At 34.3% G+C, this 14,252-nt stretch overlaps 1 protein-coding gene across 1 annotated transcript in view; it reads right to left on the bottom strand.

Annotated features, from left to right (window-relative positions):
- Window positions 1-14,252, bottom strand: part of HERC2 (HECT and RLD domain containing E3 ubiquitin protein ligase 2) — a 227,008-nt gene that overhangs the window by 165,888 nt on the left and 46,868 nt on the right. The window contains 5 exon segments of the mRNA XM_074300310.1: window positions 1,486-1,657; window positions 2,192-2,302; window positions 3,586-3,742; window positions 4,131-4,231; window positions 6,338-6,557. Of these exon segments, the coding sequence (XP_074156411.1) occupies window positions 1,486-1,657; window positions 2,192-2,302; window positions 3,586-3,742; window positions 4,131-4,231; window positions 6,338-6,557 (761 nt within the window).

Here is a 14,252-nt window from a genome sequence, read left to right as displayed (position 1 = left end):
CACTATTATCTGTCCCTTCCTCTCTCTATTTGATGTCTTTCTATCCATCGGCTTCTTAGATTACCTATTAAATTTGCCCAAGTCTCCACAGATCCCCATCTTTAAAAAAACATCATTAAATTATGCCATTTCTGCTAGGTATCAACCTTCATCTCTCTTCCCCTTCACCATTAAGTTCACTAAAACAGATGTTCACAATAAGTGCCTCTCCTTCCTGTCTTCCCTCTCTGTTCTAAACCCTTTATTATATGGCTCCTGATCTAAATTCTCAAATGAAGTTGTTCTCTCCAATTGCCAATGAGCCTATAATAATGGTCAAAGGTGATGTCCTTAATTACCATCCTTCTTGGCCTTTTTAACACCATTTGTCCTCAGTCCTGGATTCCCTACTCTCCATGGGTGTAACGATTGGTTCTGGAAGATCTTGATACGCCAAGTCCTTGATCTTAGATTCCCCCCTCTTCTAGGATCCTCCAGAAAGCTAGTACAGACATTACACATGGATTTCCATGACATTTCTCATATGGTTCTCCACTTTTCTGACAAAAACTTCTAGTATCTTTTGTTGGTTCTTCACCCATATCACACTGCTTGGGTTTTCCTTAAGCTCTGTCCTATACACTCTCCTTATCTATCTTTAAACTTGACTATATCAACTCCTACAGTTCAGTTATTTAAATGATTTTTAGGTCTAAATATCCAGTCTTACCTTCTCTTTTGAGTTCCAGTCACATAATCTAATCACCTACTAAACAAGTAAGATCTCAAACTCACTATTTTTCCCCAAAACCTACCCATCTTCTGAACTTCACAATATCAAGAAGTATTTTCTGAGTTCCCTAGCTTCTCAAAAGGAAACTTCTTTTAATCTTTTTAGGGAATCAAAAGAAATTTTCAGTTTTTATTTTGAAAAGACTTTGTATTAGATTACATAGAAATTATTTCTAACCTAATACAGAATGCAAAAACTTTCAGTCTTGTCTCTGTATTCCAGTGTTTTTGTGCCTTGTACACAATAAGTATATAATAAATGCTTAATGAAGGATTAAGTTTTCTTACATGTTCAGTCAGCAGCCCCTAGATAATTAACAACTAATTCTAGTATTTTCAAAATAATTAATTCTTCTTAGAAAGTATACTAAATTAGATTACTAAGTTTAAGAGGCTTATTCAAATTTCTCCAGACCAACAAATACTTTCTCAATTGAGTGAAGTGTGTTTTAAATTATTCAAATTATTATATATCAAATTATAAGGTTTTTGTTTTGTTTTGTTTTTTTGCAACCAGACTTCCTTCTTCAACCCTCTGCTGCTATTACCGGATGAAACACTTTATAATGCTGCTGCAAAGTTCCTTCACCTTTTTCATTCATAAAATGTTGGCAAAGTGCCAACTTACTCCAAGTTCATCAAATTAGCTGGGATTAATAAGCATCTTTAATTATTTCAAATCACACAAATTTATTACTATTTAGGCTCATATACCTGAATCTCATCTTCAGTATTAGACATATCTTTATTGCAGATTATACTCTGAAATCTTTGTAATAAAGGGAGAAGTGGTGCACTAGTTCCTTGGGCAGATCGTTCATTATCTGTTTCCCTCGTCCCATTGTCCCATAATTGAAGTAATAACATAATGGCAGATAACATTTGGCTGAAAGAAAAAAACAGGTAGTCAAAGTACCACATAGTCACATGAATCTTTTGAATGCAAAACTATTAGTTAAAGATTTATGAAATTTCTGTATTAACAAGACCAACAAAATTAGCAGCACTTGTAAATAAAATTTTAACAAAAATCAAAAATGAGCAAAGCTTCACAAAGCACTGTCAGATTTTCTGTTTATCAGGAAAAGGAGAAAAAAGGTCCCAAGTATTAAAATGTTAAAATACAACCAATCTTCAAGAAATTTCTGTTCCCTCAATTAATTAGAATATTTAAAGCATAAGTAAATAAAAACAGAGAAGTTTCTAGCATGTCAAAAAAAGGAGGCCAAAAGTGAACTATGTAAACACATTTAGTTTTGTAGTATTTTCAGAGGCCCTTTAATTGTCAAATAGGGTATAAGTATTAATACAAAAGAAAGTGAAAGAAAAGCATCCCTGGATTATTCATCTTCTAATAAATATAAAGTTCACTTAAAATTTTTTAAAACAGAATTTATAGAGAGATTATTACATCCCTCACCTTAAAGTGCCTCTCTGCACAGCCAACTCTAACAATATGGCAAGTGCTAAGTGCTGGTCTTGTAACGGAATGTTTCCTGGTCCTTTGGTACTTGCAGTTCCATGAACATCACTATTTCAAAAGAAAAATTAATTGATTCAGGAAAACTTTACAGTAATAGAAAAAATGATATGCACATTTATTATAAAATAAGTTCCAACCCTCCCCCCACCCCAATAAATTAACAAGATTTCTGAAGTTTCCAATAATGATTTTATATATATATATATATATATATATATATATAAATCTTTGGAGAGATATTTAGAAAATTCATATTTTCTATGTTTTACAGATGAAGGCCAAAGAAGTATTTGTATCTACATCGTTTAAAGATAAATATTCTAAAGCTAGGCTTTATTTTAATTAACTCAACTTTTAAAAAAAGATACATTCAAAGTTTCTAAAGCATAAACTTTCTTATTCCGTTAGAAATCAAAGACAGTTTATTTAATAGGTTACTTTACATAATATGAATAGGAATAGTTAGATATATTTTCACTTTTAATGAAATTTAGTTTCCATGATTTCTGAATTACTGAATTACATTACTGAATAAGAATAGATTTTTTGCACTTGACTAACAATCCAAAATTCCTAAAGTTTATTCTCATTTCTGAGCTAAGAACAACTTCTTAGACTTTATTTTTATATAATTCATAAGTAATTATTTTATATTACTATTAAATATCCTAATGTCTAATCACAATTACAAATAAAATTTGTTTAATTAAGTTCAAACAGTTATTTAATTTTGTGAAGTAGATTTAATTTTATACTTTAAATATCACTTAAAACGTTATGTAAGCACATCACCATTTTGGATGTGTGTAAAACTTTTGAGGTGTGAAAAGAGTATCTTAATATACTTTGTACTCAGTTCATACTGAATACATATTACTAATAATACAGTATCTTAAAAATTCAAAATAAAAGTGGTTATATATTATATGAGGTGTACAAATTTCACCTTAAGTAAATATAGGTGAAACACTTTCATGATCAATTATACAGAGTCAATTACTTCTGAATGTGTACTGATGTTAAGCCTAAAACATGCACTCAAACTGTTTACCAATATCTAGGAGGGAAAAATTACCTATGAGAGATGATTTTGCTCTATCACCTCACAGAAAAAATGAAAAGTTTTTCAACTGAATTCATCAAATATTTACTAAATTGTCTATTATGTACAAAATACTATGCCAAACCAATGAAAACAAAAGCTTTAAAAGAAAAGGCTTCATTTGGATTCACTGAGACAATAACAACTTAGGAATTAAATAATAATTAAAAACTGGACCATGAATCATGTGATATAACTTAATCCAATAAATATGAAAAATAAAACTTACCCAGTAACAACAGACCTTAGGAATTTAGTTGCTCTCTCCACAACTTCCAACCAAACAGATGACACTGTGCTTTCATCAAAAAGAGATGCTTCTGGTAGGGCTCTCAAGGCATCAAGAGACTCCTGTAACAATTCACTGCATAGATCGGCATCTTCCCCTAAAAGAACCAATTCAATTCAACTGATTTTTTGGGGTGTAATTTACTTTATAAAAGATAAGAATTATTAACTTCATAATCTTTTATAAAGTAAATTACACCCAAAAAATCAGTTTTTATGTCACCTTATTAGTTGCTGTTTAGAATATAGGAATTACTTTGGAATCATACAATATTTAAACCAAAAAAAAAAAAAAAAAAAAAAGTAGAGGCTGGCTATCTATTATTTCAAAATTTAAAAAGAGAAAATTGAGATCCATAAAAATTAAATATAATCAAAGATATATTTACTAGAAGACTAGCACCCAGTTCTCCTGACTTCTTTACACAATAGATGGGAGGGGAAAGGGCATCTTTTTGGAACCTGAGAAATGTAGCTCAACTTTACCTGACCGCCAAGCTCTGCGTAGGAATGCAAAAGCAAATGAAAGGGCTGCTCTGGATCCAACTCTTGCAAGTCCTTCTACACCTTTTCCTATAGGTCTAGAACTATAACCAAACAAAAGAAAATCCTTTATACTGTCACAATTCACATAAAATTAACTTTTTAACTTTATCACTTCAAAATGAATCTAATAATTGTAATTAGAAGAAATATATAAAAAGCATAGTACCCTGTGTTACCCTCCACAAATTCATCATTGGTGGCATTATCATGAAATATTGCATTTTCTCCCAAAGGAATTCAATGTATTCTCAATGTGTTAATGAAGGGAACGAATCTACTGCAGTAGTGAAATTTTTCATTTCTACTGAGCCATTAATTCATTACAAGCAGTGGCTGTGTCTTAATTTTTAAAGATCAGTGAACAATATCACATAGTGGACAGAGAGTCAACTTCAGAAGGGAAAAGACCAAGATTAAAGTGATACCTTTGACATATATAGACTAAGATTCTGGAAAATAATTAGGCAATAAGTTACATAAAAGATGCGGATCAATATTAATACAGAAAAGTTTCCTCAATACAAAGTTCCCTATACAACTGAATTGACAGACCCTGCAAATAGCCTTATCCAGCACATAAAGCTCATTAGTGTGGAGACAAGAAGTACCTAAGAAAAGTATTTTGAATTGAACTAAAGGGTTTTTCTTTGAATGTAATTCATGACCTTCTCAGATTCATCTGCATTTTTTCCTGCCTTTGACACTATTATTTCCTCCTCTACTACACTCCACTGGAGACCAGGAATTACAATTTTAACTTTGAAAATTGAATGATTCATCATGACAAAATGTGGAAAGACATTTAAAAGGACTGTACATAGTTAACCTATATCAGATTGCTTGTTTTGAGGAGGGGAGAAGAAAAGGAAGGTGGGAGAAAAATTTGAAACACAAAGTCTTACAAAAATGAATGTTGAAAACTATGTGTATTTGGGGGGGGAAATACCATTGAAAAATGAAAAGGCTAAGTATTATATCATTAATGAAGATGAAATTTTTAAAAATTTGAGTGATTCTACACAATCAAAAGTGAACATGAAAACTGAAAGCTATCTAACATCACAGTCTCTCGCATCTAAAGAGCTCCAATATAAGAAGCTACAATAAGTGAGCAGTTCAGAACTCTCCTGGTTCTATATAGATCTAATATATTCTTCCCTTACATTCAAACAAAAAACTAAAATAATCTCTACTTTCAAGAAGCTTATATTCTCCTGGGGAGATAAAACTTGCATAGAAATAAACATGAAAAGAAACACACACACACACACACACACACACACACACACACACATATCTGCGTATACATGTTTGTGTGTGTATATATATATGTATGTATGTATAAATATACATCAATATGAATATACATATGTGTGTGTATGTGTGTGTGTGTATAGATATAGATATAGATATGCGTGTTTGAAAAAATGTCCCTCTCAAGAGGGAAAGAATGTTAGCACCTGGGCTAATAGTGGGGGGGAAGAAGGTGTCAGGAAAAACTTTCTGTATAATTTGGCTCTTAAGCTAGTGCACCTTAAATGAAGACTCTAAAATGGGAAGTAAAGGAGGATAGCATTAAGATGTTGGAGGGAAGAGGCACGTCACCTGTACAAAGGCATAAAGTGGGAGATGGAATATCATGTACTACAAACAGCAAGCAAGTTTATGAGTGAAATACCAGAAAAAGAAAAGAAGCCTATAAACTTTTAAGTATTCTCTATTTTATCATAGAGTAATAAGTTATTAAAAAGATTTCTAAGTAGGGAAAATTATATCATCAGATCCATGTTTTAGGAATATTAATTTGGCAATTATGTGGAAAAGAGACTAAAAAGGGAATAGACTAGAATCAGGGCAATCTTTTAGGAGGCAACTCGAAATAATCGAGGTTGGAAGAACTGGAAGGCCTAAGCTGTGAGGTCTGTGGAGAGAAGATGGGTGTAAAAGATGTTGCAGAAGCGAGAGCTATAAAATCCTACCTCCACATATCCAACACAATTGACCCCACCAAGTTCTCCAAAGAATATCATAAACAGTTTTCTGAACTAAAAACAAATTTTTGTAATAACCAATAGTTTGGTCTGTTTATCTAGGATTTAGATATAAATTTAGAATACAAAAGAATTAGAAATTTTTTCACTTATTACCTTTTTTTGTCGATAGTAGGTAAAGGAATACTGTTGCTTTTCCACTTAACTTTGACATTTTCCTGAAGAACAGTTCTATTCAGTGCAATGAAATATCGTTCCAGTATAACCAGCCTCTGCTTTAGCCTCACTGCTGAAAGAGTTGTTGTAGCCATCTGTGTAGCAAGAGCTTGCTGTTCTTTTACTAGCACATAAAGACATTCTTTCAACTCATTCACATCTAAGAGAATAATGAGAAAACACAACTCAAGATTAAGTATATGTCTTTATATGCTATATGTGATATATAACATGTTAATATAACTCATTTAATTTTAGCATATTTCTTATTCTTATGTGTTTACTTACATTAGGGCCTGGAGCAAAGATGGCTCCAGAGCTATATAAGGCCCTCAAAATCATTTGCCAAAGCAACCACAAATGATGGTGAGTGCAAAACTAGGTACAATAAATGCTCACTGCCTGAGTTCTGTAAGTTGATAATTTTGTATGGACCAAGAATGATATTATAAATATAATGTATATATAATAATGTATAATACCTAATATATGATATCCAATAAAAATATATAAATATCCAAATAACCCAAATGGCAGGAATAAAAAGGCTCCCTACCTCTGTCCTAGAGCTTCCATCCACTGCTCCCTATTCTCCCTTCTGGGCCTGATACAAAAAGTAAAATCCCATTGCCAGGCAAAAACTCTTTCAAGTATGAGAATACAGTAAGTCTTCTGCTTCAAACTAAACATTCCCTCTTACAAACAAGGTCCTGCCCTTAATAAGTCAGTGATGAATTCTCTATCGTAAGTATTTACTTCTATATAGTAATATTCCAGCTTAGTAATATACTACGTAAACTGGCATCAAGCATGGAGGTAGTAAAATGAACTATACTCCTTCTTTCTATGCATTATGCTTCTAGTAACACAATCTAAGAAATGATATTAATTTTTTTTTGCTACCACATTAACTCAAATTGAGAATATAGGACATAAAAATCTCCAGGTTCTCTTTAAACAAATTGTTGCTTATTTACACCTATATCCATAGCTGAAATATTAAAATAGGATCACCATGTTACTAAAAAGCAATAAGGCAGAAAGTAAAATTTTGTCTGTTATACCAGGGAAGTTTATGTTATATTCTGTTTATATCAACATATTATTCTAAAGCTACCAAGGGCCCTTAGTGACTAACATGTAGTAAAATTTCTTTATAGCATTTTCCACAGACCTACAGTTTTTAATATATTATGTATAAAAAAATCTAAAGAAGCATCATTGGCTTGTGGACAGACTTTAGAAAATTTCAGGCTTACAGGCAAGAAATATTGGCAGAAATATTTTTTATTCTTAATGATAACAACATTCTCATGAATGGGGACAGGGGTCAAAACCACACTTCATTTTCACTTAGAGATATCTCTCACAATGCAAATTAAGACAACTCTGAGATACCACTACACACCTGTCAGATTGGCTAAGATGACAGGAAGAGATAATGATGAATGTTGGAGGGGCTGTGGGAAAACTGGGACACTAATACATTGCTGGTGAAGTTGTGAAAGAATCCAACCATTCTGGAGAGCAATCTGGAATTATGCCCAAAAAGTTATCAAACTGCATACCCTTTGATCCAGAAGTGCTACTACTGAGCTTATATCCCAAGGAAATACTAAAGAAGGGAAAGGGACCTGTATGTGCTAAAATGTTTGTGGCAGCTCTTTTTGTAGTGGCTAGAAACTGGAAGATGAATGGATGCCCATCAATTAGAGATGGTTGGGTAAATTATGGTATATGAATGTTATGGAATATTATTGTTCTGTAAGAAATGACCAACAGGAGGAATGCAGAGAGGCTTGGAGAGACTTACATCAACTGATGCTGAGTGAAACGAGTAGAACTAGGAGATCATTATACACTTCAACAATGATACTGTATGAGGATGTATTCTGATAGAAGTGGATATCTTCAACATAGAGAAGAGCTAATCCAATTCCAATTGATTAATGATGGACAGAATCAGCTACACCCAGAAAAGGAACACTGGGAAATGAGTGTAAACTGTGAGCATTTTTTTGTTTGTTTGTTTGTTTTTTGTTTTTCTTCCTGGATTATTTTTTCCTTCCGAATACAATTCTTCCTTTGTAACAACAACAACAAAATTCGGTTCTGCACATATATATTGTATCTAGGATATACTATAAGATATTTAATATGTATGGGAATGCCTGCCATCTAGGGGAGGGGGTGGAGGGAAGGAGGGGAAAAATTCAGAACACAAGGGAGTACAAGGGATAATGTTGTAAAAAATTACCTATGCATATATACTGTCAAAAAAAAGTTATAATTATAAAATTAATTTTTAAAGAGAGAGAGAGAGAGATCTCTCACTAGTTCAAAGTTTCCCTTATGGTTTCCTCTCAACCATTTTTACTAAGATTTTCTCAATGATTTAACTCAATATATATTAATCATCTATTTAAAATCATAATCTTGACATTATCATAAAGTATAAGGAAAGATTTTCAGATGAGAGAGATGAGTAGCAAGAAGTTGAAGAAATTCTATATTCCACTCAACTGAATAGTGGTAAATAGGAAAGAGAATCAATTATAGAGTAGGTTAAAAGATTGACATGCTTCTGTTAGGGACTAGAAGAGGTTAGATATAGATGCATAGGGAATCTCAAGAGTACACAGGCATGAATTTTCTCCAGCACCATTCAATGGAATGCGAGTAGAAGTGGAAGTGAAAGGTGTTGAAGTAACAGAAGATTTAAGTTTAGCAAGATATAAAGGGTGATGTGTGTGTGTGTGTGTGTGTGTGTGTGTGTGTGTGTGTGTGTGTGTGTGAGAGAGAGAGAGAGAGAGAGAGAGAGAGAGAGAGAGAGAGAGAGAGAGAGAGAGAGAGAGAGAGAGAGAATGAGAATAAAGGTTGGAGAATAGAAAGGACGAAAGTGAACAGGGATGATGCAATGAAAAAAGTCAAGAATCAAGTAAGGCATGTTTACTGGAGAGCTAAGAATGAATAGAACAGATGATAAAACTGAAATAGGCAGTGGGTCAAAAAGCAGTAGGAGCCAAGAATTTGTCTCTCATCTAACTCATTTACATGCTAATTATTAAATATTTTATACAAAGAATGTGACTGATTCCTTTTAGAATTACTGAAGATTCTAACCATAAAAATCATAAAAACAGTATTTTAAGAAAACTAAACTAGTGGTATATTGTTGGTGGAGCTATGAATTAAATCCTGGATGTTGCATTAATAATAATAAATATGAGTATATATTGACAAATACATGATGTTTTGGTCATGTAATAATGAAAAAAATTTTAGTGGAAGTAAAAAACTAGAAACAAAGATTCCCATCAAACTGGAGAATGATTGAAAAAATTGAAAAATTGAAAAATATATTAATATGCAATGAAATTTCATTCTCTTATCAAAACTCAGAGAGCCAATCTTGACTCCAAAATACTTATGAAAATCCCTCCCCTTCTCTCAGGTGAGCAACTATTTTTTAAACATTTTTGTGTATCACTGACTATCCTACTCTCACCCGTATTTGGTAGTCAGGTAAAGCTTATGGACCTTTTCTCAGAATAATGTTTTTAAATGCACAAAATAATATAGGATTACAAAGGAACTTAATTATAATGAAATATGGTGATTAAAATGCCCTTTCCCCCACTCCCCCCCAGTCCAAGGAGCCAAGATTAAGAACTCATGTAGTAGGTATAGGGGATTACAGGCACAGAATGTATTATCATATGATCTGACTAGGTCAAGATTTGTTTCTTTGTGTTTTGATGAGACCTTCTGAGGGTAAGAGAGGAGGAATGGGGAGCAGAGAAAACTAATTCTTTGTTCAAAATCCACTTAATTATATATAGGGAAGTGACAGTTTAACTGTTTTTATTTTCTCAGTTACAAGAGAGAATTCAACAATAGACTACTATTAGGGAATGATTAATGTACACACTGATATAAGAATTAATACAAACAATAATAATAATGCAAAATGGATAATTTCAATTAAAGTTTTTTGTCCAAACGAAGCCAATGCAGCCAAGATTAGAGGGGAAGGAGAAAAGCTGTGAAAATTTCTTTACAGACAGTGCCTCTGATAAAGGCCTCATTTCTAAAATATAGAAAACTGAATCAAATTTATAAGAACACAAGTCATTCTCCAATTGATAAATGATCAAAGGATAGTAATTTTCTGGTGAAGAAATTACAGCCATTTCTAATCATATGAAAACATGTTCTAAGTCACTCTAGATTAGAGAAATGCAAATTAAAACTCTGAGGTACCACTTCACACCTGTCAGATTGATCAAAATGACAGGAAAAGATAAAAATAAATGTCAGAGGGAATACAAGAAAACTAGGACACTAATGCATTTGTGAGTGGAGCTGTGAAATGATCCAACTCTTCTGGAGAGCAATTTGAAAGTATGTCCAAAGAGCTATCAAACTGTGCATACCTTTTGTTTCAGCAGTCTCACTGCTGGGTCTGTATCCTAAAGAATAAAAAAAGGGAAAAGGAACCACATGTGCAAAAATGTTTGCAGTGGCTCTTTTTGTAGTGGCAAGGAACCAAAAACTGAGTGGATGTCCCTTCATTAGTATGGCACATAAATGAAATGGAATATTATTGTTCTATAAGAAATGATGAACAGGCTGATTTCAAAAAGCCTGGAGAGACTTGCATGAACTTGCATGCTGAGTGAAATGAGCAGAACCAATAAAACATTGCACACAGCAACTGTAGCGAGCTGTCGTCTCTAGAAGCTGCCGGATCACTCTCTGGGAAGAGATCTGCTGTGTCTACTCAAATCTCTCAGACAGATTCTTCTTCCTGTAGTGAACCGTTGTCTCCAGGCAGTTGCTGTTAACTCTTGTCCAGAGAAGTGACTTCCCTTCCTGCAGAGAGCCCCGTCAAGCCAGATGTAATGCAAAGTCTTCTCCTTGAATCTCCTCCAGCTCTTATCCTTCTCCATGTAGACTCACTTTCCAGGCCCACTGTTGCTTTTTATCCTCCCAGAGAATGGGCGTGGGATAATGCAAGGGCTTCTGGGAAGAACCACCTCAGCCAATGAGCCTGCTCCTTCCATCAAGTCAACCTGAGTTCTCACCTTGTAATTGTCCAACCTGAATTCTCACCTTGTCACTATCCAGACAACCCGAGTTCTCACTTAGTAATCCTAACATCTCCCCCTTTCTTTTGATTTAGAACATAGGACAGTCATGATCTTGAAACATAAATCCATCAATATGGGAAGTATTACACATAATTACATAAATTACATAAGCACATAGTAACATAGTAACATAATACATGCTAGAAGTATATGACAAATAACATAATCAAATAATCATAAATTGAAAATTTATAAATGTCCATAAGTCCATTGTCCATTAGTCTCATCTTGTGTGAGGAAGTCCAATGATTCCTGCTGGTTTTTAAAGTTCTTTAACAGTCTTCTTATTATCCATGCTCTTTCAGTGTCAGATGTTTCTTAGATCTTCTCCTTTATTTTGAGGTCTTTCTCTTTTTCTGTCTCTCTCTGATGGACAAGGCGAATATGACTCGTTGGCACCCATCTGATTCCTTCTCCTGCTGAAGAAATACAAGCAAACCCTCTCCCCCAGGCAGTTAACCTATCTGGTCCCTTCCATTCACCACTTTCTGGATCTCTCCACATCACCTGGCGATTATCTAAGGACAGTGGAGATGCTCGCACTGGACACTGCCCTTCTGGTGGGTTATAAAACCTGTCTGCCGGAGCCAGTGCATCTTTGTCAAAAATTAGAAAATTAATGGTATAGAGAACTAAATTTAGAAGTTCCCTAGGGCTACCTGTGGCTCCCCCTTTCTTTTGTTTTTGGAGGAGTGTCTTAATATCTCTGTTTCTTCTCTCTACTATTGCCTGCCCTTGAGGATTAAAGGGTATGCCCGTGGTATGTAAAATCTTATACTGTGCACAAAAGTGTGTAAAATGTTTGGACGTATATGCAGGTCCCTTGTCTGTTTTTATTGCTTGTGGCACACCCATAATTGCAAAAGCTTGTATAAGGAATTCAGTGACCACTAGGGCTGTCTCTTTTGCTGCTGGCATTGCAAATGTGAATCCTGAAAAGGTGTCTACCACGACATGAATAAAAGATAGACGACCAAAAGATTTATAATGGGTCACATCCATTTGCCAGATTTCATTGGGTCTCAAACCACGAGGATTCTTCCCTGGAGGGAGTGTAGGAGCATGGAAAGGAAGACAAGCTGTACAGCTTTTTACTATGCTCCTAGCTTCCTCTCTTGTGATTCCAAATTGTAAACGTAAAGCTCGAGCAGCCTGATGATATTTAGAATGAGATTCTTGTGCTTCCTGAAATAAAGGACTATTGGCTAACATGGTTAGAAGGCTATCTGCCTTTGAATTTCCATCAAAAATGGGACCTGGAAGTCCACTATGTGAGTGGACATGCAAGATATAAATCTTGCCTGGATGTTTTCTCACTTGCTCTTGAAGTTCCTTAAAGAGCTGATAAATATTAGAGGCTGCAAATTTTATTTGGGCTGTGGCAATTCTTTGTACTACACCTACTGAATAGGCTGAATCAGTAATTATATTTACGTCTCCTGGGTAATAATTAAGAGCTAGCATGATAGCAAATAATTCATTCTGTTGAGTGGATTGAAAAGGAGTCCTGATTACTCTCTTTATGGTTAAATCATGAGAGTATATAGCACAAATATTTTCTTTGGAGGCGTCTGTAAAGATTGTTGGTCCTTTAAGAGGAACCTTAGAAACCTTTTCTTCAAAAATCCATCGCCAATTATGTAGTAGCCGGGTAATCTTTAATGGAGATCCATGTGCAAAATTTGGAGCGGTGGCCAATAAAATTTGCCATTCTGGGATGGTCTCACAGCATACATTAATTTGTGCGTTAGTATAGAATGTGTATATTTTTTCAGGACTTATTCCAGATAATTGTGTTACTCTCTTAATAGCCTTTAATAAAATCCTAGCCACAAGCACTGGGTAAGGTGTAAGGCTTTGTTCTGGTTGTGCTGGGAGGTTCACCCACTCAATCACTCTGTCTCCTTGATGAAGGACTGCTGTGGGTGCCTCTTTTGTAGCAAAAACTGATATTTCCAAGGGTTTTTGAGTGACTCTTTCAACCACATTGGATAAAGCCAGTTCAACTTCTCTCAAAGCCTCTTGTGCTTCTTTTGTAAGCTGGCGTGGTGAATTTAAAGCACTGTCTCCCCTTAAAATGTCATATAGAGGTTGTAGATGATTGGTAGTTAAGCCTAACACTGGACGCATCCATTGGATATCTCCTATTAATTTTTGAAAGTCATTTAAGGTGTTCAACTTCTCTGTTCTTAAAGAAAGCTTTTGTACTGTGAGTGTCTTAGGATATACTTCATATCCTAAACATTGAAAAGGAGCATGTCTTTGAATTTTTTCTGTAGCTATATGCAGTTTGTAGTACTTTAGTGTTTCCATGGTCTTTTGTAGACATGCTTCTAACATTTGTTCCTCAGGTGCACATCCCAAAATATCATCCATAAAATGTAACAATATTACTTTTGGAAAGGCTTTTCTTACTGGAGCAAGAGCAGCTGCAACATACATTTGGCACATAGTAGGGCTGTTTTTCATTCCCTGTGGCAAAACTGTCCATTCATATCTTTTATAAGGCTCGGCTAAATTAACACTAGGCACTGAAAAAGCAAATCTTTTCATATCCTCCTTATCTAGAGGAATAGAATAGAAACAATCCTTAATGTCTATAACCCATAGAGGCCATTCTCTTGGCAACTGAGTAGGAGATGGAAGTCCAGGCTGAAGAGTTCCCATAGTTTCCATCTGTTCATTTACTCTTCTTAGATCAG

The sequence above is a fragment of the Sminthopsis crassicaudata genome, chromosome 3 (assembly GCF_048593235.1).
Source record: "Sminthopsis crassicaudata isolate SCR6 chromosome 3, ASM4859323v1, whole genome shotgun sequence".
NCBI classification, from domain to species: domain Eukaryota; kingdom Metazoa; phylum Chordata; class Mammalia; order Dasyuromorphia; family Dasyuridae; genus Sminthopsis; species Sminthopsis crassicaudata.
This window is presented reverse-complemented; position numbering and strand designations above follow the sequence as displayed.